Here is a 27,642-nt window from a genome sequence, read left to right on the forward strand (position 1 = left end):
CTACTACCCTACCTCTACTACTACCCTGTGTCTATTACCATCCTACCTCTAAATTCAATTCAAATGGATCGTAAAATTGAAAATGCTTTATTATATCATAAATAAATAAATAAATTAATAAATAATTATTTTTAAAAAATGGATGTCACAAAGTGTAACCACAACCCGAAGCAAGACTAAGCCCGGATCCATAGCAATCATGACGTCAGAGGTACGCTAAAGTACATAGCTATACTAGAGAAGTGCACGATTGCGATATACAATGTACTGGTTATCTGTATAATAGCTGTACGTACGGGGCGGTACGGTGCAGTGAACAGGTGTATTGTAAAACGTACATGTATATCAGAAACGCAATTTTGCTCAACAGAAATCGACTGAATATTGAAAATGTGACCAATTTACTGCTGTAGATCCTGCCTTGGAATATGACCAACATGACAATAGAGTAAGCTGACTTTAACGTACTACTAGTACTACTTGAATATAAATAATCATGATAGTCTATATATATTATTATAACGGCATAGTCTATGCATAATGTATATGTCTGGTACATGTACGTGTGCATGGCGAATGAAAATGTAATGATTGTTGTTGCTGGGTTTTTAAAGCTGACCAATCTGAAATGAGATTTTCCTGTAAGTTCTTTAATTAAATTTCAAGAATTCATCATCGTATGTACCGAAGCCAATTCAATTTAAGATTGAAGAAGGGGTATAAAAGTAGAAAAAATTAACAATTTAGTAGATTTTTAAAAAATTGTATTGAGATTGAGGTGTTCACTCAAAATGCGTACAACAATTAATGAAAAGAAACAAAATAGGGTCGTGTATTTTGTGACATAATCTACGAAAAAGGTTTTCTCTAAATAATCACACGTGATTGTGTGATCAAGACATGGGCGTAAATCCTTACGTAATACCTATTGTTCAGGGGGGATGAATGAATAGATCATCCCCCCTGAACAATAGGTATTACGTAAGGATTACGCCCATGGATCAAGAGGGAAAAAGTGGGGATACCTTTTCCGACCACTTCATTTTTTGGGCCTGACAGAGATACATTAGAATAATATATTAATTTGTGTAATGATGTCTCTTTCATGAAAATGCAATGATTGTGATATTCAAAATGAGAACAAAAATTGAAACCCCAATCCATATGATCCATTTCATTGCCCATGTTATTTTATAGTTATAGACCATGAAAATGATGAAACTTAGATCTATATTCTTTTGAATATGATAGCTTGTTTTCTCACTCAACTGTTAAGTCTATAGGAATAGGTTAAGCCAAGGAAAAACATTTTCGCTAGATTCCGGCAAAATCGGCTTGTAAATACGTGTTAGGTTGACAAATGTCAGCTTTATCAAGAAATCCCCATACCAGATGGTTATACTCCGTCTATAGGGAGGGGGCCGGGGGATAATTACCGGGTATGTAAAAATGTCATTTTCCTTCTCAATATGGGGGTCATTTTGAAATTCTGTATTGATAGGGTACTCCTTACATATCATGTATTGGATACTAAATTATAATGAAATCATGATTACCATAGTCACACTACTAACATTTGCATGGGATAAAATATATATACTTAATAAACCTGCTATTTTAGTCGTTATCACATTCAACTTACCTGAAAGATAACATTTTTTCAGAATACAACCCCTGAGTGGAGAGTGTCAAATGTGGAAATGAATGCATCGTTTTTTAATCTTTATTGCATTCTTTACCTGGGCAACAACATCAAACAAACCAATACTGAGATCTGGAATATATTGAATAACATGTTTGAATGCACGTTTGATGGCATTGAAATATTTGAATGCATGTTTGATGGCATTGGAATATTTGAATGCATGTTTGATTGCACTGGAAATATTTGAATACATATTTCTAACCCTTGTTGCATTCTTTCTTACAGTCCTCCAGCCTACCCAGGCAACAACGGCAAGCAGACAGATAGCAACTGGAACACGGTCCCTATCATCACGGTCAGCTCACCTAAAAATGCTGAACAATCTGGGAATAAACTTGTCAAATTACCCAAGGTAAGGAACGTATGGCATATGGTGCTTTAAAGTGGTGATGAGTCATGTACTTTTTATATTTGTATTCATTGAAAATTTGTCATAGAATATGTGCATCATTCCATATCTCTTCTCTCTCCCTCTCTCTCTCTCTCTTGCCTTCTCTCTCTCTCCTGACTGCCTCTCTCTCTCTCTCTCTCTCTCTGACTTTAATATTCACCTTTTGATCGATTAGCAAGGCCTGTGAACACATCTTCCATTTTCCGTCCTTCCGCTTGCAAACAATTACTGTTGTTGTATATCACGTTGTATCACCTTAAAACTATTGTTTATTTGCCTTGTAAACACAAATCCTTGTAATTGTGCCTACATGTACATGTAGATACATCACAAGATTTTACTTTGTTTCTGGGGGTGTATTTTCTTAAAGTAAAATAGGCTGAGTTGAAAATGACACATAATTCATCATCAATCACTTTGGCAATTAAGACATTGATCTACATTTCCCACGCTCAACCCAGGTGATGTAAATGGGTACCTGGGAGGAATTTATTCTTTGAAATGCTAGAGCGCCGCAATGGCAGCACAGCTAAAGCTGGGGTAATAATCTCCAAGTTTGGAAACGCTTAGTGATTCTAATAAGCGCTATATTAAATCTGAGTATTATTGATATTGTTATTATCATTATCCCCTTATTTTCCAATTATCCAGCTCCCATCAGAGCGATTCCGGTACACCCTGTGGCACGAGCTGCGCTCCAATGACCTGAAGGGGAGTGACCTTCACTTCCCCCGGGTGCGTAAGGCACCAGAGGTCAAGGAGAAGATCTTTAAGAAGGTCCAGGATGATCAGGGTAGAAAGATTCATCATGGCAAGATGGGCCAGGAGAGAAAGGCGCATCAGAAACAGGTGGAGGACTGGGAAAATACAAAGGTACAATTAAAGACATCTTAAAATAGTCATTGCAGTGAAGGCATCATTTTAAGAAAATTTTGTAAAGAATTGTGAATTGTTCCACAAGGGGGAAGGGGGAAGGGGTACAAGGGGGCACATTTGAAAATGCCTCCTGTACACTCCCTTAATCAATAGCCTGGTTAAATCACATTTTATATGCTGAGTAAGACTGGTACATGTAATACTTTCCTCCCTCCTCCCCCAAGGACTGATACCAAATGATCAATTAAATATTTCCATTACTTTTTCTACAGCATGCGAATCTGTCGTTTCAAGATCTCCACCATGACTACCAGAAGGAGAACCATCACCGCATCATGAAGAGATTGATCAGAGCGGAGACCGTTCAGATTAGAGATGATAATATCATCAACCTTTCAGACATCTCATTCAACTGGTTAGAACATAATAATGCTCATAGTCTGTTCTTGTAGCACTTATCATATTATTTGATGATATATAGTTCAAGTTCAAGTTCATTTTATTCAAAACATGATCTTTTACATAAAAAATAAAGTGCAGGGATTACATTAATCAACATATATTTACTTGATTACATCATAAAATGAATGGTTTTAGGACCCCGTTAGAAGCTAAGCTTGTGAGCGGGGCCCTATATAGAGTCAACAAAATAATACATTAACAATATGGCAAGGTGAATAAAAAGAATGTCATCTACAATGGATGGAAATTCTAAGCTACAGAATATAGAACACACACAAATAGCCTATAGCATATATGCATTTTTAGAGAGTTTTGAAAGATCATTGTTTTTGTTTGTTCAAGTGTATATGGGCCATTTTAGCTCACTTTTGCTCTATTTCAACTTAAACACTGGTTGTATGTATTCTAGTTATGTACCGGTATGTATTTAAGGCCGATTGTTGTAAAAAAATTATTATTCTCTTTGCTCTTATTCTGTAGCTGTAGAGAACTGAATGCAAGCAAGAACTTCATCACATCATTCAAGGTGAGAAAACTGTGGCATAGTGTGAGTCCTGTCATGGGGGGGGGGGGGGGGGGGGGGGGGGCACTGACATCATAGAATGGGGTGGTGGTGGCCGGGGCACCAGTAATACTCTGAAAATGAAACAGAAATTTACAAGGCCTCTGATTGAGGGAAGGTGCAGGGGGGGGGGGTTGTTTCATCTTCTTTTTTTTCTAGACCTCTTCCCCCATTGTGTTCATCTTTTGATAGGGAGGGGGTACGTGCCCCCTGTAGCCATGCCACTGGCTGATGGCAAGGTCAAGTGCCTTTTTATGTCAGTGTCTAGTAGAGGACCTTGAAAATAGAAAGATTGAAATACCCACTGGTTTGATTCACTAGTTCATCAGAGAAGAAAAAAAAATCTGTCTTTTACCTGTTGCTACCTGAATACCACCAATTTGGAATTTTGTCACAGATTGTGCAAAAAGCCTGCGTCAGAGAATATGTTCCTTTGTAGGCAGTTTTATTGAAAACATATGTTTGTTGAATTTATGAATTAAAATAGTTTTCATTATTATATTGAATTTGAATTTAAGAGATATCAAACGTGAGGACTGGTTTTCATATTGATCCTACTAATTTGATTTATATAGGCTCTGTCCCTTACGCTGTAAACAAATTCAGTAGAATTGTAGATGTATATTTTTCAGATGTTTTTTTTTAAGCCAAGTGAATTATTATTTCTTAGAAATGCAGGTAGTTTGTTCTATAGGTATGGGGCAATGGATTAAAAGGATAGGAAGCCTCCTTTTTAGGATTTGAGAATGAGAAGTGAAAGAGCTGTGAAGTAGATCAAAGTGAATATGATGTTCTATGATGTTGTGAAACAAATTTGAAATTGAAGTGTGAGGCTTACTCTCAATTTTAAACTCTTCTCTATATTTTCCCCTGCTTTTATTTTAGAAATTACCAAGATGTCCCGTTTTAGAAGTACTTAACCTCAGCGACAACTCGATCAACTCATTCGATAGCATCAGTGTCTTGAGGAAGACAAGACTGGAGACATTAGACCTGAGACGGAATCCTATCTGCTTCATGGAGAACTACAGACAGAGGTATATATATATACACCCAACCTCTGTAATGAGAAATAGACTAGTGAAAGTTTATTATATGTAATCCAACAAGAAAATAAGAAAGTTATGAATTTTTGAAAGTTGTAATCACTATAGGCCTAATTTCCTTTTTGTTCCAACTCACAAAATGACTTAAATATCAATATTTCAATATATAGAAACTTAAAATACTTGTTGAACTCAAGAAATGGGAGGGTTGTCAATGACTATAACCATGACCAAAGTTTCTATTTTAGACTCACATAGATTTAGCTATGTCGTATTTCAAACATTCATTCCGTTCTTCTGATTTGTCTGATTGTTTCAAACTTTCGTCATTTTGTTTCTCTCATTTTTTCTGCCTTCATACAAATAAACTTGTTACAAAGGTTAGATTGTCCATGAAGTAGTTGGTAGAGCAGGTAGTTAATTGCCCTCGTGAGCATAGATACTGTTCTCTCTGAGCATCTTGCAATCAGCGCACAGTGCATTTCAAAGAATAATCCTACCAGGTACCCATTTACCTCACCTGGGTCGAGTGTGGCAAATGTAGATTAATGTCTTGCCAAAGGACATTAGTGCCGCAGCCGGTGGATATGCCGATGACATATCCACTAGACCATGACACCTGATATATGACAATGCTTTTGAAAAAGCCTCACCCCTCTTCCTCCTCCAGCCCATTTGAAATATCTGCTCCCATATTTGACTCTCCAACTTTCAACATTTTCTTTTCTTTTCTTTCTATCATCCAGGATATTTCAGGCTCTACCCAACTTGAGAGTGCTTGATGGCGTCTCCCGGTTACCCACGGATGATGGAGAGGGTCTGTCCTCGACCGGTGGCTGCATTGTAATGTGATCCAGAGCAATGGAAACTTGACACTCTCCGGGGCTCATGAAGTCCTATCCCGCCCCCCCCCCCCCCCCCCACTCCGGGAATGGAGGGACCGCATGCGTGTTCCCAAAATCTCTGGCTCATTGACTTTACCCGTATTGACTTTACACACCGGACTTTGTGCTGAAAAGGTACACACCAGACTTGTGCTGAAAAGGGGGGGGGGGGTGCTGGGAACACGCATATGTGTACCCTAAATAACACTGAGTGGGGGGGCCGAGAGTCCTATACTCCCGATTGGATCCGGGTGTGATTTAGGGCCCTTCCCCACGTAAATACCGGTAGTATGATGTCTCTCGGTTACCTCCAGGTTCTGCAGAGGCTCTCTCTCAACTGGTAGCTGCATCATCATGAGATGCAGGTCAAAGTTACAGAGGCATTCTTCTGTACTCCTACACTCTTCGGCTGATCCAGGGATGATACAGAGCCCCTAGCCCAGGGAAAAAAAATACTTAACAAATTTGGGGGGCTACTTTTCAAGCTTGCTTGCATGAAAATAACACTCTTTAATTTGTTTTGCATTGAACTCTGCAAATTTTTGGGGCTCTTTTAAACATTTTGGGGACTAATTCGCCCTGAGCCCTCATGTATTTTTTCATTGCCCTAGCCCCACCCAACTTGAGATTGCTGGATCTCGCTTGAACCCTTAGATTTCGCAGAGTGTCTCTACTCTGCTGGTAGCTGCTTCCTTATGTGATCAAGATGAACTGTAAATGAGGAGCAATCTTCTGGGCCTAAGTTCAAGAAGGTTCATCTTAATCTGTGGTCTAAACCCTTCACTGGTGCCTTAAGCTCATGTCCCATATTCAGTCAAAGGGAAATACAGTCAAATCTGCTTTAGTGACCACCTGTCTACAACAAGCGCATGTTTTGTTTCCCTTGAAAATGGTTTCTCATTGAAACATGTACTAAAGGAACCTGTCTATAAAAGACCACTTTTTGTGTTTCCCTTGGGTGGTCGCTGTAGACAGGTTTGACTGTACATGATTTTGGGTGATTATGCGACATGTGCCCTGTATCATATATGTCTCTTTTTTCACATACTTCATTAAAAATATTATAAGTCTTTTGATATGTCTGTGAAATATTGATGCTTTCTAGTATCAATACCATTAGTCATAGTCGTAACAAGAGATTTATTATTCATAGATGAGATATATGGATAAACGTTATACATGTTCCTACAGAACATATTGCATGGAGTCGCTGTCAAATTCTGTATGGATATATAGTTAAATGTGTATTTTAAGTGATTTATAATTATATAACCATTCATCCGTCCAATTTTTGTAATCATGCATTTCCTCCTTTTTCCAAGTAGGTGCTTAATAGAATATGATTCACATTCATTTGAAATCTGAACAATTACTTTATTTAGTGTGAATAGTGTGCTTTAGTTGAATTGTTTTTATAAGTGTTTGTTGTTGTTGTAAGCAGATAACTGGTAAGACTATTCTCACATGATATTCAAGGATGAATTTTTTGCAAAAACCACTACTTTAGTCACTTTTGAATTATTTGGCACTTTGTAAACTCTCCCAATTATGGACCATCCATCTATCCATCCAAAAGGTATTTGGTATAGCGTCTTTTCGTCGCAGTTACAAAGCGCTGCACACACGCTCCACAATGTTTGGGCCACTTAAAAACAAATGTTAGACACTTCTCAGAGATCAGCAAAGTATATGTAGGCTGGTAATAAAGTAAGTAGTAAAGTAAGTAGCAGAATAGATGTGACTTAAGTAGTTTCTTGAATAGGTCAACAGATGAGGCCGTCTGCACAGCAGTAGATAGCTGGTTCCACAGTTTTGCAGCATATATGTATATCAAGAAACTCTGAATGATTATTTTCAATAAACTATACTTTCAAATACCAGTGTGATGGATATCTCAGATTTGTTACAGCAGGACTTTTAAAGTGAGTTAACGAATTGTTTAAAGGAGAAAGTGATGTTCCGAGGGACAGAGAGAAAGAGAAAGAAAGACGAGAATGGAGGAAGCGTATGGTCGTGTAATTGGCCATTTCTTAATGTAAACAAATGATGCATACCCCTTTGCGAAGTGCCTCCTTACAAATTATTTCATTCACCTGTTACAAATAATTCTACTGTCAAAATAGTCGGAATGTATATTGCATATCTTACTTTTTGTGAGGTTGCATGATCGATGAGCAAGCCAGGTTTGTCCCATCAGGCAAACACTAATGTATACAACTTGCATTCTGACTATTCAAGTACAATACAAGAGTGCGCATACGCTGACCATGGCGCCATTTTAAATTACGAGTAAACAAAAAACAAAGTTGTTTACTTGTAATTCACAATGGCGCCCATGTCAATATGATGTGAGCGCACAGCACAGGCAGTGACGCAACAATACATGCGCATCTGAAAACATTGATGACGCAATGTTTACTCGCAAATCAAAATAGCGGCCTTAAAGATGAAGTTGAGTTCTGGTCATGCGATTGCATTGTGAAAGAAACGGTGTGGAACCGACCAGAAAAGGTTGATTATTTAGCATATAAGAGTTTGTGTGTATTGCAAGGTTCTGGAATCATCAAAATGATAAGAAATGTGGCCAAGTCTTGGTAAAGTTACAAACACTTGCACAGAAAGATGTATATGGGACTACACGAACACGTGGCGTAAAAAGCCGGCCCCCCCCCCCCCCCGATTTTTACGATGTTACATGCATATTTAAAATATGAAGGCATTTGAAGAGCCATGCTTTTCAGGGAACATGTCTTAACTAATGTTCCTCCACACTTGCATAATAAGAATGAGTAACGCTCACAATTTATTTTTCACCTCTTCCCAGAACTCAACCTTCTCTTTAACCGTGAAAGGGTGTATTATTTCTAACAAGTGAATTAAGTAATTCATATAGATAGAGTCACTTCACAAAGACATAACTGACATGACTGAATCACTGTTATCTTTTGTCATTTAGAAGTTATTTTCAAAAAGTTCCATCCTGCAAAATAATCAAATCATCGGTCTGAATTTTGCCGATTTAAAAGTTTCTGGTTAAACAGTATACGACATTAATATGACAAAAAAACATGTCGGGTAAATTATTATTATTATAACGTTCTAGTAAAAATATATAAAAAATCTGTTGTATTGGGTAAACATCGACATGTATTATTCTAAAGAGATTCAATATACTTCAAAACTCAGAAAAACAAAAGACTTGGATGGAGACGTATTTAATTTCATAGATTTGTTCAATTTATTCATATATAATATGTACATTTATTTGCTTATAAATAATCATAAAATAAAATATATTCTTCAATGAATGACTCGTAATTAACATCTCGATTTTGACAGAATACTACTTGAAAATGTCAGAAATTCTAAAATGATTTCAAATAGAGTTAATATCTCTGCACAACAATAGCACATATTGCAATCAAACAAAATTTAGCTCCTACCTTAAGGTATATAATTATCAGTTTTGGTACAGAGATCCAAACACATATGTTTCTAAGAAATGTAGGTATTCTTGAACAAGCCTTAAAGCCCCACTATCCTACTTGTAGCTACTTGCTCCCTCCATATAGAAAACTTCCCAAATCGGTGCCTGTTGGTCCCCCATGATCCTCTTTTTCTTATGTTAGTTGAGAGCTGAGTTAATGAGATAGCCACCTGTCAGTGACCTCGCTGTGTGGTCTAATCCCTTCTGGCCCAGTAGTATTGACGGTTTAAAAATAAATTTATGGGAAAGGAGGGGCAATGAGGTTAGTGATTCTTTAACAATGTGTGACCCATTGACTCAAAACCACCAATTAGTCACTAGACTTTGTCATTGTTTCATTTTGCGTATTTTCTGACACAAGATTCCTATAAACTTTCCATTGAAATATTACACTCGTAGTTTACTGCAGTAGAATCCACTTCAATTTCACAAAGAGCATTCAGTAAATTTATTCAGAAAAATTATGACCTTTTTCTTATACTGTGTGAATACATGCAGTTACAGATTAAATGAACAATCGTGAATGTCGATGACACCTTAACAAAGAAATTCAGTGGCATACTAACAAGCAACAAACTACAATGATGGCTCAGTTAAAAGTTAGGAAAGCAGCTATAAAGGATTTCAGTACAACTGTCATTAAAAAAAATCAATAATACATATATTTCTTTAATTTCACCTTTGATTGAATTGTGCATTAATCTACAGGAAAATGCTGGATACAAGATGTAGAGGGTTAGGGTTAGGGTTAGGTAGAAGTGAACAACGAGCATCAATCTTCAACATCACCTGACAAATCACCATCCTTGTGCGTCACAAACATTCTTTGTACGTGTAACCCCCATAAAAATTGCAATTACTAACGTCATCATCTGTTATTAGTCGTTGTTATTCCTAATTTAGACAAAGATAGAATGCCTGATAGCATATGTTCACATTATTGTATGTGATGTCTATAATATATGATGCAATAATTTAATTGCATACAATCATTGACGTCGGACCTGTGTCCGCAAGGGTTTCATATATTATTACGCTGTATATACGAATAATACCTTTAAGACCATGCTGTAGAGAACTGGCTGGGAGTATTGGGTTTGAGACAAAGGATGGATAGTTTTAGTTAAGGGTGCAAGCTTGGTCCTATCACATGATGTTAGGTAACCAATAAGAGGTCTAGTTGGAAGGAAGGGTGATGTGGGTCTGGACAGTTTAGTAAAACTTTGACAATTGAAGTTTCCAGCTCATTCTCTGCCCAGCTGCCATTGCTTCGAACACTGCCCTGTATATATTCAATCTCCATATTCGAGCATGTGTTACAAAATATATATGTAGCCTCTACCTGATTTTCTTCTTCGAAACATATACAAAATGTATATATCAACTTAACATTCTTCAAGTTTCTCTAAGTTTTGAGAGAGTTTCCTGTTTTATATTTGATTGGGCATTTCATCCAACTTCAACCTTTATGAGTATGAGTTGGGTATCATCTTTTACTAGGTCTTGTACTAAGTCTTTTACTAGGGTCTTTAATTTGATGAATGTCATCAAGCTTCATGCGCTATCGTTCGACTTGTTCCTGTTTTCTACGTGCTGCGACGTCCTCTTCGAATGACCAGTGGATACACTTTCTCCTTTGTTTTGGGGATAGGGGACGGTGGGTTTGTTTGCCTGGTTTGCAAGAAGATTGGCTTTCTTGTTGAGAGCAAGTTTAGACTTCAAGGTAGATGGACGTGTAATGTAACTTCCCCCAGAAGTTAACTATGTTGCAGCTTTCTACGACCTGCCTTGATTTTGTATTTTAACAGAGTTCCACCATGGTTCCACTTCCATTTCCCTCGGGACAAGAATTGGGACTCATGTTTTATCATTTGTACTTTATATGAATCTATTCTTTTCTTCTATTCCTTTTTTGTTACTGTGCAGTGTAGTTTACTTTGCTACTTCTCTATCATTATTGTACCTGTACAACACATTGTAAAGCTTTGCATGTAAGCTATTTTGTAAGAATTGTTGTTTGAATATCGAAAGTACCAGTTGTCACACGGGGAATTTATTATCGGTGTACCTTTGACACTGAATACTAATAAATACCTCTTTGGAATCATTTGCACAAAATATATGTTTTAGACTTATGTATTTTAATAGATCTCTGTGTTTACTAATCTTTAATTAATTGATTCGGAGCAGGCATAGAAGGCCTGTGCAACATACATTCATGCACAGCCCATGTTATGAAAGACGTAAAAAACAGTATGCCAAGAGTTTTATATCAAGATCTAGGGGATGAATCTAGAAAATTGTGTCATGTCCTTTTTTCCAGACTGTCTCTCGATTGGCCAGTTGTTGTAAAGGTACAAAAACATCTACTAGGGTACAGTAGTGAAGGTATTTCAACAACAGGTGAGCTTGCCTGATTTATATTCTATTGATCGAGTCAAAATGTTGAGTAGGCTGACCAGCAGTGAACAAAAGAGATGATTTCAAAAGGGAATGCTTGTCTGTCGATTATGAAAAGCAATTGATGGTTGTGTAGTAAAATCAGCTGACAATTGTAAACAAATTGTGATGAAGTGCAAATGTTTAGAACTCATGATAATATTTTGCTACAATGTGGTTACTTATTATTTCCCCCATTTATCAATTAGTTGTGTGTTTCTTTGTGTATTTCTTGTATTTGATGAAAAGAACATTATTTTGTAAGTGTATGGTTATTTTTGGTGGAATGTGGAAAATAAATAAATGAAATAAAATGTGCATGTTCTTCTTAATTCCTGGATATGGACTGAAAATGTTGCATGTATCAAGAGTTGTATACTAATAATAATAATAATAATTAACCGTTCTTGTATAGCGCATAACACATAGTATTAAAACATGTTCCTAAGAGGGTACAGAAAGACATTGTACATCAGTAGATGGACTTCTTAAATCACGAACATGGACTGAATTTATGGACGTATTGAAAAACATAATCATTGTGACAATGTGTTATAAGGAGGTGCCTCTCATTACAGATGCCCCGCCAGTATTGGAGCTAAAGATAGTGAAGACAAGGAAAGGACCTCAAAGAAACAGTAACTAATCTTTATGAGTCACCTACAATTGGAAATGAATCACAAGACAATTCACTATGCAAGCGGAACTCGAAGGAAACTTGTTTTGGCTATAACATGGTGGGATATTAGTCATGTACCTGTTATCCTTCTCTCTTCTTCTTGTATTCTCTCTCTCTCTCTCTCTCTCTCTCTCTCTGTCTCTTTTGGCTGTAGCTTTCTTTGTCTTTATTGATTATAGATGTATTTATAAGATGTGCTGGCATGTCTCCATAAATTAAAGCTAGCCCGTTCCCACACTGGGGTATAGCCTTTATGACCCTATTGCCATTCACAGTCTTAATCCATCCCATTCGATACAATACTAGCTACTAGTACTAGACTTTAATGCCATTCATAAATCTGTAATCCACTAGCATACTTAATGGTGATACAGCTCTATGAAAGGGGATTTAGATATAAGACATGCCCTTTGTGTTCATTCATGCTTTGTGACTATTCTGTCATGAGTGGTGACCTTGAACCAATAACAGTAAAGTCTTAGATTAGACCCCTTCCCCCTTTTAAAGTAATGACCAATAAGATGATCGGAGGAAAAGCCAAGTATGAATGAGGTATAAAAGTAGTTTGCATGAATGTTTCGTCACTTGGTTCCACCCCAACTTGGTCTCCCCTACTTGTGTCCTCCCATCTCCCTCAAGCTGTCCCTGGACTAACTACTAATTGCTGGATGTGAAAATCAACAATTTTTTTCCAACCAGATCGGTTCGATGGGAGTAACCCGTGGAGAGACTACCGGGCACATTTTGAATCATGTGCACTTATCAATGTCTGGGATTCGAGACAGAAAGCTCAGTTTTGGGCGGCAAGCTTACGTGGCCCGGCTCAGGAAATCTCGACAGACTTAGAACCACATGCCCTGCAGAACTACAGTTCACTCTGCCAGAGACTAGAACAGAGGTTCGGACCAGGGAAAGAGGCGGAAATTTTTCTGACAGAGCTGAGGGCCCGGACAAGGAAATCAGGAGAAAACTTGTAAGAATTGGAACAAGCAGTGCGGCGCCTTACCTCATTGGCATACCCGGAGCTGAAACGAGATGTGCATGAAAGACTAGCATAAGGACATTTTTCTGACGCAATCTCAGACCCGGAGATTAGGGCAGGGATCTTTCTCGCTCATCCTAAGAACTTAAATGAGGCCATCAGGGCAGCAATCGAGACAGAAGCATACATTACGGCGGAGAGGCAGCGACAAGGTATCAGGAAGCCAGCAGCCAAATTCACAAGGAAAATTCAGGAAGTTAGGTCAAACGAGAACACCTATGAGGGGAGGACGCTGCCAACCCCTGAATGGGCCAAGGAGTTAGGGAAGCTGATGAGAGAACTGGTGGCAGAAAGGAGGGAACCACTCCAAGCTGGTGGACCTGGACGAGGACGACAGCAAGGGTCACCCTCAGTTTGCTTTTATTGTGGTCAGGAAGGACACTGGAAGAGGTCGGAAAATGGGAAAGGGGCTTCCCAGCTGGCCAGGGGGAGGTCAGGGCCACAGGGAAGAATAGGAAGAAGATGGTTTAGAAAAATTTGAATTGTAGTGTCAAACATTATTTGATCATCCATTGAACCTATCTTAACTGGGAGGAGGGTCAATCCCCCTCGACTTTTCGCACGTTAATTTTGCAACGCACATAGATAATGCTGCTCCACTTCATTTTTCATTGAAGCCTTGCGCAACTTATGAGACCAAATTTGCGACTAACAGATATACTGTTCTTAAGTCATGTGACCTTTCTCAAGTGATCATCGGCCCCTAAATCGCTAAATTTTGTGGTTTGTGTACAAACCTATGGAAAATGATTTTTTCCTAGAATACACAAAACCTTCAAAGTCAGGGTCAATATTTGAAAAAAATGCTTTACAATATTTTGTGTTTTATTTCTATGTTTAATTATCTATTTCTGGACCTCTAGAAAGAACAGAGCCATTTTGATAATGACCCAGAATAGAGCATTCCAGTAGTTTTTTAATTCTCGATATGTATTATATCTGTAAATTGTACTCTTGTATATATTTGAATTTTTATACGGAAAATATAACCAAACCAAACCAAAACAATGTATTTTTTTTTTAAAGGCTGGCTCAGATCCATCCATAAAACATGTTTGTTACACTCTGGTAATGTTGGAATTGAGTTTGCTTTCTCTTTTCAAAATACTCCACTTTTCTAGTAATTACGTATAGATTCACACAGATTAATGCACAATTCAATTAAGGAGATGCTCCCACTTGACTACAAGACAAATGTTGTACTTGTAATGTATACTTATTGTTGTTCATCCTTCTTTCATAGTACCATGTCAATGATACTTAAAGAACTTAAATGAGGCCATCAGGGCAGCAATCGAGACAGAAGCATACATTACGGCGGAGAGGCAGCGACAAGGTATCAGGAAGCCAGCAGCCAAATTCACAAGGAAAATTCAGGAAGTTAGGTCAAACGAGAACACCTATGAGGGGAGGACGCTGCCAACCCCTGAATGGGCCAAGGAGTTAGGGAAGCTGATGAGAGAAGTGGTGGCAGAAAGGAGGGAACCACTCCAAGCTGGTGGACCTGGACGAGGACGACAGCAAGGGTCACCCTCAGTTTACTTTTATTGTGGTCAGGAAGGACACTGGAAGAGGTCGGAAAACGGGAAAGGGGCTTCCCAGCTGGCCAGGGGGAGGTCAGGGCCACAGGGCTATGGACATCAACAACGGAAAACGTACTAGATCATGATCCAGGACAAAGATTATATGAAACGTGGAGATAGGGAATGGACACTGGAAGTATGGGAGCAGGTAACCTTAAGACAGAGCCAATATGAAAGGGTTGCATATCCCAGGAAAAGTCATACCTCCCAAACCTATTACTACAATATTAAGTCCGTACAGTGCCTGAAATGTTCAAGGACGTATCCGTCAACGAAATCGCTCCAGAGGCATCAAAGAGAAAGGCACGGTTCTGGCTTGGAGTTCCATTGCACAAGGTGCTTGAACACCTATCCCAAGAGGTGAACCTGAGCAGCCACTATAGAGACAATCACCAGGAACATGTAAGTGAAGCAGAGGCAATCCATGGCTCCATCACCAAGGAGGCAGTATGCACCGATACTGTCGGAAAAGTGAAAAGAGCTCCCAGAGAGGAGGACACCACAAAGAAACAAAGAGGGGAAGAAGCTGGGAGCTCGAGTCAAAGTCCCAGAAAGAAAACTGAAGCTCGGAAGAGGGCGGTGGGTCTGAAAGGGCCCGATCTGGTCCACTGCAAAAGAAAGCAGGAGACTAGTGACTACGAGAGTAATAGCCGTCACTCCAGTGACACCGATGCGAAGTTAGCTACTCTACTCTTAGAAGTAAGCAACTTACAGATAGCAGCGACAACGAGGATGAGTGGGGACAATCACCGACGGAAAGGGTGCTGCCTGGGGCACCCGAATATGAATCAAGAAGACTATCACTGTTTGGGCCCCTCTCACTCCCCACAGTGATCAACAACCACTGCATGGAGATTATCGAGAAAACATGGCAGGAAACATTCAGTAATAAGGGCCAACTGCATCGTCGGCTCACCTTCAATAGACATTACACCCTCAAAGACATCAACAGAGAGAAATTTGAAAGACGATTCAAAGACATAACGGGACAAGAAGAACATTAATACGCTCACATACAACAAGTGTCGACTGGAGAGGCTGGAAGAAGGGCAGCAGCAGCTGACGCAGTTGGTACAACAACTGCTTTTGTCCAAATCAGGAGTGGCCGTTGATGTGTAAGACCTGAGGGAGCCATTTACAGAACCAGTGAACACCAAGGACGAGTTTGACGCTCTTGCATCAAAGCTCGTTGACGTGGAGTATAGGAAGAAGATGGTGAATTTAGAAAAATTTGAATTGTAGTGTCAAACATTACTTGATCATCCATTAACCCCATCTTAACTGGGAGGAGGGTCAATCCCCCCTCGACTTTTCGCGCGTTCATTCTGCAACGCACACAGATATTGATGCTCCACTTCATTTTTCATTGAAGTCTTGCGCAACTTTCGAGACCAATTTTGCGACTAACAGATATACTGTTCTTAAGTCATGTGACCTTTCTCAAGTGATCCTCGGAAAATCCTATGGAAAATGATTTTTTCCTAGAATACACAAAACCTTCGAAGTCAAGGTCAATATTGGAAAAAAATGCTTTACAATATTTTGTGTTTTATTTCTATGTTTAAATATCTATTTCTGGACCTCTAGGAAAAACAGAGCCATTTTGATAATGGCCCAGAATAGAGCATTCCAGTAGTTTTTTAATTCTCGATATGTACTATATCTGTAAATTGTACTCTTGTATATATTTGAATTTTTATACGGAAAATATAACCAAACCAAACCAAAACAATATATCTTTTTTTTTAAAGGCTGGCTCAGATCCATCCATAAAACATGTTTGTTACACTCTGGTAATGTTGGAATTGAGTTTGCTTTCTCTTTTCAAAATACTCCACTTTTCTAGTAATTACGTATAGATTTACACAGATTAATGCACAATTCAATTAAGGAGATGGTCCCATTTGACTTCCAAGACAAATGTTGTACTGGTAATGTATACTTATTCTTGTTATTGTTTATATGTCCTTTTTGCAATATTCAGTGATGATAGTTGTTTGATATTTTAACTTCTGTAACCTATTTATTTATTCGTTACTGCCATTTTATTATGTATACTTGATGTTATATTGTACCCAAGACAGGTGTCAGTCTTCAGACTGTTTGTTCTTGGATTTTTTTGTGTGATTTGATTTGATTTCAATAAATCCTATATATAAAATATTTCTAGAAAAATGTCTCTGAATATTCTGTACTCTGATCTGCATACTGACAATCAGTGAGTATGCATAGAGGGCTACATTTATTTTCATGAATATGATTTATCTTTATGTAATATTAGGAATGATTCATACAAGGAAAGATGTTTCTTTGGTGTTGACAAAATACCAAAATCCTTAGTTTAAGGTTGGCAAGAAATATGTCTCAATGATATAAAGACTAAAGCAGATAAAACTTGACTTCATACATACATTTGAAATGCGTTTTCATGAAAATCAACAAAACTTAGACAAATGACAAGTTTGTCCGAAATATTCTTCCATTAACTCAATACAATATATATCTTACTTTGGTCTCAAAATCTTAAATCTTACACTGCAGCATTTGTGCTATTAAATTTGGGCGTAGGAGCCAAATAATTTAGCCCAAATAGTCTGCCCTCCGTAACAAGACCTGATTACTTGGCACCGAGTATGGAATACTGGATGGTTATATTGGCGTGACTCCTCCAGTCTCCTGTCGTCATCTCCTGTCGTAGTTTTGCAAACGGACTAGCCTTGAAGCCTGGAAGCCGTCTCTGCATATTGGGCACTCCGGCTGGAAATGGATAAAATGTAAAAACGATAATTAATTTTCTGCAAAACATAATCAGCAATAATTTAGAAGAAACAAACTATTTTGATATAATAGACACTATATAAATACATTTTATAAGAGCTATGGAAAAAACAACCCAGACTTTAGCCAGAGTTCCAAACTTACTTTTTTCCTGGGGTCCAGATCAAAATATTGGGGGTTCTAGGATCACCAGCCCTGTTTACATTTGGATTCTTTTGGGGGAGGGGGCAGGTCTGTTTGTACTAAACACTTGTTAAGCTGGATGCTCTCCGCCCCCCCCCCCCCCAACAAAGAATATTCAAATAAATTATAATAATAATAATAATTAATAATACAAACTTAAATTATTTTTTTTTTAAACGTATAAATAAATCAAATTATTTAAAAATTGCTCTAAAAAAGTTATAAATCATCAAAAGTTAAATCATCAAAAGTATGAAATTGGCAGGTTTTGTGGACTTTTTTTCTCCATTAGTTATCAGGTAAGGAGGAATTCATTCCAGGTACTACTGAAAGTGCCCAACCCCTCTTCCTACAATCTTAAAGGCATCTTTGATCGTGAAGAGTCTTAAAACATCCCCAAATGGATTGTGCTGACAGCCTGTCAAGAATCTCAACAAATCTCCCCAAATTGCGTAAAGAGTATGCAGCGTAGAGATTTTTTTTCTTGTCCTTAATTTTGGTGTAAATAGTCACAACTGAATAAATGATACAAGCCGTTAAAATTAAAACAACAACAACAACAGGCAAGGAAATATCATGACCGGCTCACCTTTGTCCTGCACCATTCCATGATACACCCCCAGCAATAAAGATGGCCACATGGAGGGCAAGTCGTGTGCTGACGTCGTTCCAGGCAAAGTGAACAGCGCCATCTGGGGTCCACAACTTGAGTATCGAGGGTTACACTTCTGCAAGTACAGCCAGCAATATGTTTTTAATGGATTTGGATAGAGCAAGGTTATTGGTCAGGCCAAGAAACTGAATCGTCTTAAATAGGTGTAAGCTTGAGATACAGATACAGATACATGTAATAATTCAAGGCTTCAGAACAGTCAATGTGCTAGTGCCCTCAAGTTAGAAACTCATCATCAATTTAAAATTAGATCCTTCAGACAGTTCTTGAAACCATATATAAAAGCCCTGGAGCTTACCTACTTGAATTTGCTTTTTAATAGCATTCAATGCAAGTTTTGTTTAAAAGTCATTAGGAACTAGATGGATCTTTGACTGCGCGCGGTCGAAAATGATGCCTCCGCCATAGAGCAATTTTACAAACCAAAACAGAAGCAATTTTTAAAATTCAAGTTTGGTTGTAATCCATCAACAGGTTCTCAGAATATCATGATTACAGTAAAAGCTATTTTTCATATACATGTATGACCCTTTGATCATTGACCTCATGACCCTAAGTTCATTGGCTCAGCAAGATACATACATGTCTTGAGTTTGGTAATCTGTCAATTTGTTCTAATGATAATGCGATCACGAGAATGGAACGTACGGACGGACGGACAACCCAAAAAACATAATCCCTCTGGCTCCTTCTTTGCGGGGGCATAAAAATAGCCCAAATAATCATGCAGTGAACTAAAGAAAGACAACTTCATGGGCAATATGAACAAGCTTTTGGCATTCTCAAAAAAATGTTTTACCTCTCCTTCTCCTCAGTTGCTTCAGAAGACTGGTAAATCACCATTTTTCTGAGTTGTAGGGCATGCCATAGTAGACTGACACTAAGCTGAATACCTGATAACCAGCCCAGAATGTGAAAGCTTTTCTGCAGGGCCTGAGATACTGCTGTCCTTCTGACTTGGATCTAAGGGATGGGGATAGAACATGAAAGGAAAATTTGCATCTTAACAGCAGTAGGCTTTTATAAAGTGGCATTTGATTAGAAAAATCTGTTGAAGTAGAATAAATAAAGAAATTTCTTTGCTACTGATTTTTCTACACATGGGTTGAGAGAGACAAAAATAAGAAAAGGGGAAAAATGTGTCTTTGGACATAAGAAGGCTCCAAAGTAAGGATTTAAAGCCACACTGTACTACTTGTACCTACTTGCTCCCTCTATATAGAAAACTTCCCCAATCGGTGCCTGCTGGTCCCCCATGATCCTCTTTTTCTTATGTTAATTGAGAGCTGAGTTAATGAGATAGCCACCTGTCACAGTGACCTCGCTGGCTAGCTTGGTTGTCTAACCCCTTCTGGCTGAACTAGTACAGCCGGCCTTTAAACCAATCAAAGTTAAGCAATGATAAGTGATCTCTTCGCTCATTTTCTTTTTGAAAACTTTTTGAAATGAAATACCTTGGAAAGGCAATGATAGGGTTCTAGAAAATCATTTATATTTTTTCCTTCAGTTTTAGAGATTTTTTTTTTTTAAAGCTCCCTTCAGTGTGCTTAGGATAGCGAAGAAAACTTACATAATTGACTCCAGAAAATCTCTTTGCGATATGATAGAAGAGGCCACGCAGGTAGAAAGCAGCCATGTGGACACGGTTCACAAAGGTCAACGCTCGTCTGACGGAGGGCAGCCAGAGGCGGAGCCTGTTGTTAGCCTCCTCGGAGAGATTAGACAACCTGTAGCCAGCCTCTAGGTGAAACGAGAGACGGGAGAGCGTCTTGTCCAGGAGGTAGGGGGCACCGATGTGGAGCGCTACTAGAGCAATGCGTCTCTGCAGGAAGAGATCATCGTAAATATGATGATAAAATGATGAGGAGGAGGTAGAGTAAGAGGGAGAAGAGGAGGAGAGGAGGAAGAAGAAGAGAAAAGAGGAAGAGAAGGAGGAGAAGGAGGAGAAGGAGGAGAAGGAGGAGAAGGAAAAGAAACAGAAGAAGACAAAGTGAAGAAAAAGAGGAAAACAATAATAATACAGTCCTGGGTGGGGATTGGTATCAATTCAGGTAACAAATTAAATGGTGTCAAATTTGTTGTAATGAATGAATTCAATCTTTTTAATAGGACAAAGATTTCTAAGTCAGTAGTAGGACTCAGCAAATGATTAAATTCGAAGAAAAGTTGCAATATACTGTCAAAACGGTAGAGTTGGCATATAATATGAGAGAAATGTGAGAGAAAAGAGAGAGAGAGTGCAGACTCAAAGGGAAAAAGAGAAAGTTAGTTTTCATGCCATACCTGTAACGATGGAACTGCTCTCTTTGTTCCATCAACTTGAAGTATGTTGACATACTCTTCACCAAGGGTCTGGAAACCTGTGGAGATTCACCAATTCATATGGGTTATATTAAAGTAGAAGTGTTTTCAACAAACATTAGCTGATTATCTTACTCAACATAGGGTGCATTTATCAACTCTTTTCTAGCCTATAATTAGCATTTTCAAACGTGTTTCAGGCAAATTGGCATGTTGATAAACGTGACATCCTGCAGATCACGTTCGTATACTGAACATTTTTGTTCAATAATCCCCTATGAAAAGTAAGTACATACCTGCAATTGTTGTTAGACCGAAGTACAAGACATCTGACACTACATCAAGTTCCTTTCTCCATCTGGCCCAAAATCTTGTACCTAAATGTAGACAGTAGAGAAAGACTGGAAATAAATAAAATTTATCTATCGTTTTCTCTCTTGGTTTTCTCTGTAGTAAACTAGTAACAATCTTGATAATCTAAAGTCTGGTTTTAAAAAATGGAAAGGGGGGGGGGCGGTTGATAAGCCCTGCACATTTGCTTCAGACTTCCTTCCCTTTGGCATGCTATGTGATTATTATAACAAGGCCACAATTCTACATTGTTGAAATGGTACTTGGTACTTGGTTGGGTAATCCCTTTGGCAGCTCACTCAGGAAGCTATACTGGGATGGAAGGTGAGGTGAGTAACTACAAGGAGTGTCATGAATTGCTGGAATGGTGTGGAGAAAGCACTCGTTAATTTACAGTAAAATATGCTGAGTCCAGTGCAAGTAAAAACCAAGCTAGTAAGCTTATATGATGTGGGAACCAACAGGGGGGCTGCATCATTCTGATGGAGGGTAGAGCAGCCTCCTTGAAGTTGGTTATTCATGTTGCATTGACTGCTGATCCTGGCAGATGATTCTAGTTACTTATTGCTCTTATGGTCTTATTGCTCTTATGGTCATCCCCAGCATCTCACAGGAACACAAGAAATTAAAAATAGTACAATGATGGAAAAATTCATTTCATTTTACCCATACTTGGTGCTTTAAGGTAATTGATTTCCCATTCAAGCCTGCCTACTGCTCATTGGAGCACATTGTGTTTACACGGAGAAGTTGGTTTTAATCATGAAGGAGATATTAAGGTTCCTTGTACAGTCAACTATCAGACCTGCAGGGGGGGGGGTTCACAAAGACTAAGATCGAATTAAGTTGGACTCGAACTAAAGCAGGCCATTCACGCCACTGGTTGCTCTCACCGTTGGTATCACAAGGGATGTCGCACATGTATCTACAGAATTTACTTTTTTGATAGTTCACTGTTGAAGAAAAAAAGTTACTTACATTGTAAACTTAAGTTACATTTAAGACTTGGATTCATATTAGGTATGCGATTTATGCCCCCAAAAAGTCTTGAACCAGATGTAAAATTAGAGGGGGAAAACCTTAGAAATTATTATCATTAGATAATATTTTTCCCTTCAATAATGAACTATCAAAATATGTGAATTCTGCAGATTGTACGTCCTTTGAGAGACCAATGCCACAAATGGTTAGAGGAACTAATGCCATGAACTGCCTGCCATAGTTCAAGTCCAACTTAAGTCGATCTGAGTCTTGTGAAACACCCCCCTGGTTGTATCTCCTTTTTCGCATCAAACTGATAAAGCTTAGCTCATTCAGACAGACAACAGAAGTCAAGAGTATACATGTAGAAAAATGTCTCTACTGATGAAAGTGAAAGAGGTGACATACCTATTAATGACTGGACGACATCATGGATACTGCCTCTAAGCTGAGTTTGGTACGCTTCATCCTTTTGACTGCTTCTGATAATCTCGGCTTGACCTGCCGACTGAAAGGTCGCCATTGAAGATCTGTAATATGAAATGACAATAATTGCATTCATGATTCATCTCCACAACCCTGTACTTATATGTTATAAAAATACAAAATGGTGAAAATATGTACAACCACAACTTCACAAGAATTATACAATTTTGTGAGTGGTAACAACTTTGCTTTTCCAGTTCCATGCCACAAATTAGTTGAATATTACTGGTAAGTAGAATTTTTTTTTTTCCAAACACGCCTTCATAATATGGTTAAAAGAACTGATCATGATTTGACTCCGGCAAAATATATATTTAGCCTTGTCGATTACTAAAACAAAATTTTAATAAATCTTAGAATCAGTCTGGGAAATCGACAGCCACCCAAATTGAACAATAAAATATGGGGACAGTGAGAAATATATGTTGTGCATGACCCAAATTCAAACATACATGTACGTCGAGGTCAAAATCTCAACAACCACCATTATTGTAGGAGTAACTTCAAATTACCAAAATATGAAGAAAAAAAATTGAAATTGGGTTGTTTTTTATGAAAATGCCGTTAAAAAGAAATATCAGCAAAGTTTATTGTTTTTTTACTTTAAATTAAAGACGAAGCCCAATGGTCTGAAAATATTTTTTTTGAGAGAAAAAAAGTGCCTTCAAATTTGTATGTAAAAGTTGATACTGCTGTGGAATCATTCTTACCTTTTCTTTAAACTCTCATACTCACAGTTTGCACTTATTGTTTTTATGACTTTTTTTGTCAATTGCAGCAAGTTATGATCCGACCATGAATTCTGAGATATCAGATATCTCTCCACAATTCTTTTGCTATAAATTTTCTAGTTGCAACCATTTCACTTGTCATCTAAAATGTTGGTATTAATCGATCTGAATAATTTTTTTATTATTATTATTATTATTATTTATTTGACCAATCGGAAAACATACAATGAGTATAACAATCAGATAATACATAGACATTTCATACAACATTCAACAGCTTTATGAAAGTGGAGAGGGGATAGAGAGAAGGATGCAGTCTGCTGGTCAGAAGGATTGACTAGCATGAGTCATGGCATGACCCTGAAATCTGAATATCACACTCTTAAATTGATAGTTGATACAAAAAATGTTTCTTGTTAGACTTTTCTAGTCTAGGCGATGTCGAATATAAAAATGTAAACAGTCGAGACACCGTCAGAATCAAAACATCTCATCACACATACACAATTATACATGTAGTCTATGTAGGGTCTAGGCCTATAATCTTTTTGGCAGTAACATTTTTAAGACTACATATACAACCACACACACCACTTCCACTGATACTGAACAACGAGAACAAAGGGGAATCTACTCTTGATCTTGTCACAAGTCACAAATCTAAACTGATGCGGGACCGCCAAACGTTCTCAACATTATTAACACGGCTCAGCTCAGCCTGCGCGGCATGCAAGGACTAGATCTAGCCCGAGCCGCTCCGGCAAGAGCGTGTGACGCATTGACCATTTTTCTGTCTGGCTGCCCCAACTTCGCCACAAAAGATTAAGTAGAAATTTAATGTAGAAGGTTAATTTATTCACTTTAGGGAAATGAAGTCGGAGTAAAATTCATGACAAATGTTAAAAATGAACCATATTTCACCTCAAAGGCTCAGACGATGTAGAATTGTGCAATTTGTTGATAGAGTTCGTTAAAACTGTTATCTCCCGAAACGCAGATATTGAACAAACAAATAAAAAAGGAAAAATATTATGCACTGTTCCAGCGTACCGTACCCTGCCCGGTTTCCGCCCGATGGGCAGTTTTTCTCAGATAACTTCTCCGAAAATGAATTATACAGGCGCTAATGTATACCAATTTGTTGCCGAAATTCTAGCAAATCTAGCGTTGCCATTCTTACGCCCGAAATCATAAGCGATTGTCCGTAGCGCGCCGTCTGCGTGAGGCATTTTCCTTGCCTAATTCCGCCTAGACCCGCCCTAATTCCGCCCGATGGTGGGCGCGCATCAAAAGTATAGAAAAAGGAAACATCTCGGGTACACGTTAGGCCAAATCAAATTGCTTCCCAGTAGAATTCGATCTACATGTTATTTTGATAATTGATATTTCTTTCTTTATTTCTTCTCTTGCCTCTGTAGGCCTAATGCAAGTGCACTGTTATTTATCAGTTTCTGATCTGGAAAAACAATTTTGTACTGCCTTTGGAAAATCCTGCGACTTGTCTAATAATAATAATAATAAAAACGTTACTTATAAAGCGCTTACCACCGAAGTCTCTAAGCGCTATACACACAAAATAGACTGATATACAATTACATCTTATACAAAACTAAAAATGCAAATAAACCTACAAATAACAATACATATGGAATACACATCAAAGTGAACAGAGATAATTAATCATCGAACGCAATTTTGAATAAATGTGTCTTGAGACTAATTTTGAATAGGTTAACGGTTTGACAGTTTTTTACATTTAAAGGTAATTTGTTCCAAAGTTCAGCAGAAGCTTTGCGAAAGGAGCGATTACCATAAGAGAGAGTTGACACAGAAGTAGATACGAGGTTTAATTGTGAAGATGACCGTAAATTGCGTGAGGGTTTGTATTCCTCGATTAATTCTTGCAGATAAATTGGTGCCAATTCATGAATGCATTTATAAGTTAAAACTAAGATTTTGTACATAATGCGGTACGTCACCGGCAACCAATGCAATTCGCGAAGTACTGGGGTGATGTGTTCACAAGAACGTGTGCGTGTTACAAGCCTGGCAGCAGAGTTTTGGATTCTCTGGAGTTTTGCAATGTGCGACTCCGGAAGGCCATAAAGAAGGCTGTTGCATTGATCAAGACGGCATGTAATAAATGCATGTATAAGCGTTTCGGTAGATTTTTTATCAAGAAAATTTCTAATATGACCTATCTTGTACAAGGCATATGAAGCTGAGCGACAAATATTTTTTATATAATCATCCATCCTAAGATCATTTTCAAAGATGACACCAAGGTTACGTGCACTTTTGACAGGTTGTATCGGAACATTAGCAATTTCGACAGATGGTAAATGGGAGGACTTTCTGAATCGAGATGTTACATGTATAACCTCGGTTTTATCCTCATTTAACTTCAAATCATTAGCAGTGGACCAAGCTTTGATATCATTTATACATCTTTCAAGTTTAGTAATAACAGAATGGTCGGAATCACGTTTCAAAACAACATAAACTTGGGTGTCATCTGCATATATCATTCGGCCTAAACCATGCGCTTCAATGATATCTTCAAGTGGTGCAGTGTACAGAGTAAATGATAAAGGGCCGATGACGGATCCCTGAGGAACACCTTCAAGTGGAACATGAGGTTTGGATAATGAGTCATTAATGACAATAGATTGTGAACGATTCATAAAGTAGGTTTTAAACCAATTCAAGGCAGTACCTGATACACCATATCTATTACGTAAGCGATCAAGAAAAACATCATGACTGATAGTATCGAAAGCCGCAGAATAGTCTAAAAGTATTAAAACAGCTTCATCACCTTGGTCCACAGCTAGAGTCTATGATGTTTTAATAATGTGTTCAGTCAAATCTTCAGTGTTCTATCGCTAATCGAGAGAGGGGAAGAAAAAAAAATCCACAATAACAACATTTTGTCAAAAAAAAAACTACCACTATTAAAGTAAACACTTTGGTAAGAGAGTAATGGCACTTCATTTTTTAATTTTTTTCTTAAACTGCAAATTATTCTCGACATCTCTCAAATCTTGATTAAAAAATAAATTAGCGTATATTTTTAGGATATTGGTTGGAAAAGCATAGCATTTTCGTCATAGGAATTATCATCATCGCCGACATCGTCTTAATCATCATCATTACAATTTTAGGGTAGGCCTATGTGACGCAAATGTGGTTTCCTGTTTGATTATTTGTTCAAGACTTCAAGTTGTTGTGTTTTTTGTTTTCTAGTTGTTCTAAATTATGCAGTATTTTATGCATTCAATAATAATAGTTCAACTTGAAAGATAAAACTTTCCGAAATGATCTTGAAAACGAAGTCGTCGATTCACTTCCATGGGGGGGGGGGGGGGGGGGTAGTGAGCACATTTTTTTTTTTGATCCTCAAAAAAATTTCAATTTGCACCCCCCCCCCCCCCCCTTGAGCGCCAGGGGGGGGGGGGGCCCAACCCCCAAAAAGGGTAAAAATCACGTGATTTTACATGATTTTTTTCTCAAGGGGGGGAGGGGGCCCGGGCCCCCCGGGATCCGCCACTGCCCCCACCCCCCCCCCCCACATTTTCTACATAATGCTACATGTTAAATTCATCCATTCATCTATTTATTTATTCAATATTCATTCATTTTATTGCCGAGAGATATTTATGTTATGGATAGAGATGAAAAATGTTCACCTTTTATTCGCCATAAAACTTTCGCAAAACTAACAACGTAAGAATCACCTTAGCAATTTGAAAGGCCTGACAGGCGTATGCCCTTAATGTATTATTTATACTACTCTTTCGATAGCCATTCATATAGGTTTATTTCACATGAAACAACAGACTGGGATTTTAGTTTCTACCCCTATATTTATTTTATTCACAGTCAACTGAGGGAAATTTATGGCAGCGAAAATGTCATGATTCATGTTGGTCATGTTGGTAAAATTAGATAACACACAAACAATTGAAAAAAAATTGAAAAATAATTATAGCCTAAAGCATA

At 38.0% G+C, this 27,642-nt stretch overlaps 2 protein-coding genes across 2 annotated transcripts; one reads left to right on the forward strand and one right to left on the reverse strand.

Moving 5' to 3' along the window:
- The first annotated feature begins 272 nt into the window (after positions 1 to 272).
- On the forward strand, positions 273 to 5,967 carry LOC580397. Its single transcript, XM_780456.5, has 7 exons — positions 273 to 448; positions 1,931 to 2,057; positions 2,748 to 2,969; positions 3,245 to 3,387; positions 3,915 to 3,960; positions 4,882 to 5,033; positions 5,789 to 5,967. Exons 1-7 carry the CDS (start codon positions 429 to 431, stop codon positions 5,892 to 5,894), a joined length of 816 nt encoding a protein of 271 aa, XP_785549.3. The 5' UTR covers positions 273 to 428; the 3' UTR covers positions 5,895 to 5,967.
- An 11,313-nt stretch (positions 5,968 to 17,280) lies between these two features.
- LOC100891311 (peroxisome biogenesis factor 10) lies at positions 17,281 to 25,122 on the reverse strand. The gene is made up of 8 exons (XM_030986643.1): positions 24,562 to 25,122; positions 22,832 to 22,953; positions 21,388 to 21,468; positions 21,074 to 21,150; positions 20,361 to 20,612; positions 19,590 to 19,753; positions 18,707 to 18,845; positions 17,281 to 17,913 (listed from the first exon to the last, which is right to left on the reverse strand). Exons 2-8 carry the CDS (start codon positions 22,944 to 22,946, stop codon positions 17,839 to 17,841), a joined length of 903 nt encoding a protein of 300 aa, XP_030842503.1. The 5' UTR covers positions 22,947 to 22,953; positions 24,562 to 25,122; the 3' UTR covers positions 17,281 to 17,838.
- Positions 25,123 to 27,642: the final 2,520 nt, after the last annotated feature.

This window comes from Strongylocentrotus purpuratus, unplaced genomic scaffold, assembly GCF_000002235.5.
Source record: "Strongylocentrotus purpuratus isolate Spur 01 unplaced genomic scaffold, Spur_5.0 spur5_scaffold_16, whole genome shotgun sequence".
Lineage (NCBI taxonomy): Eukaryota > Metazoa > Echinodermata > Echinoidea > Camarodonta > Strongylocentrotidae > Strongylocentrotus > Strongylocentrotus purpuratus.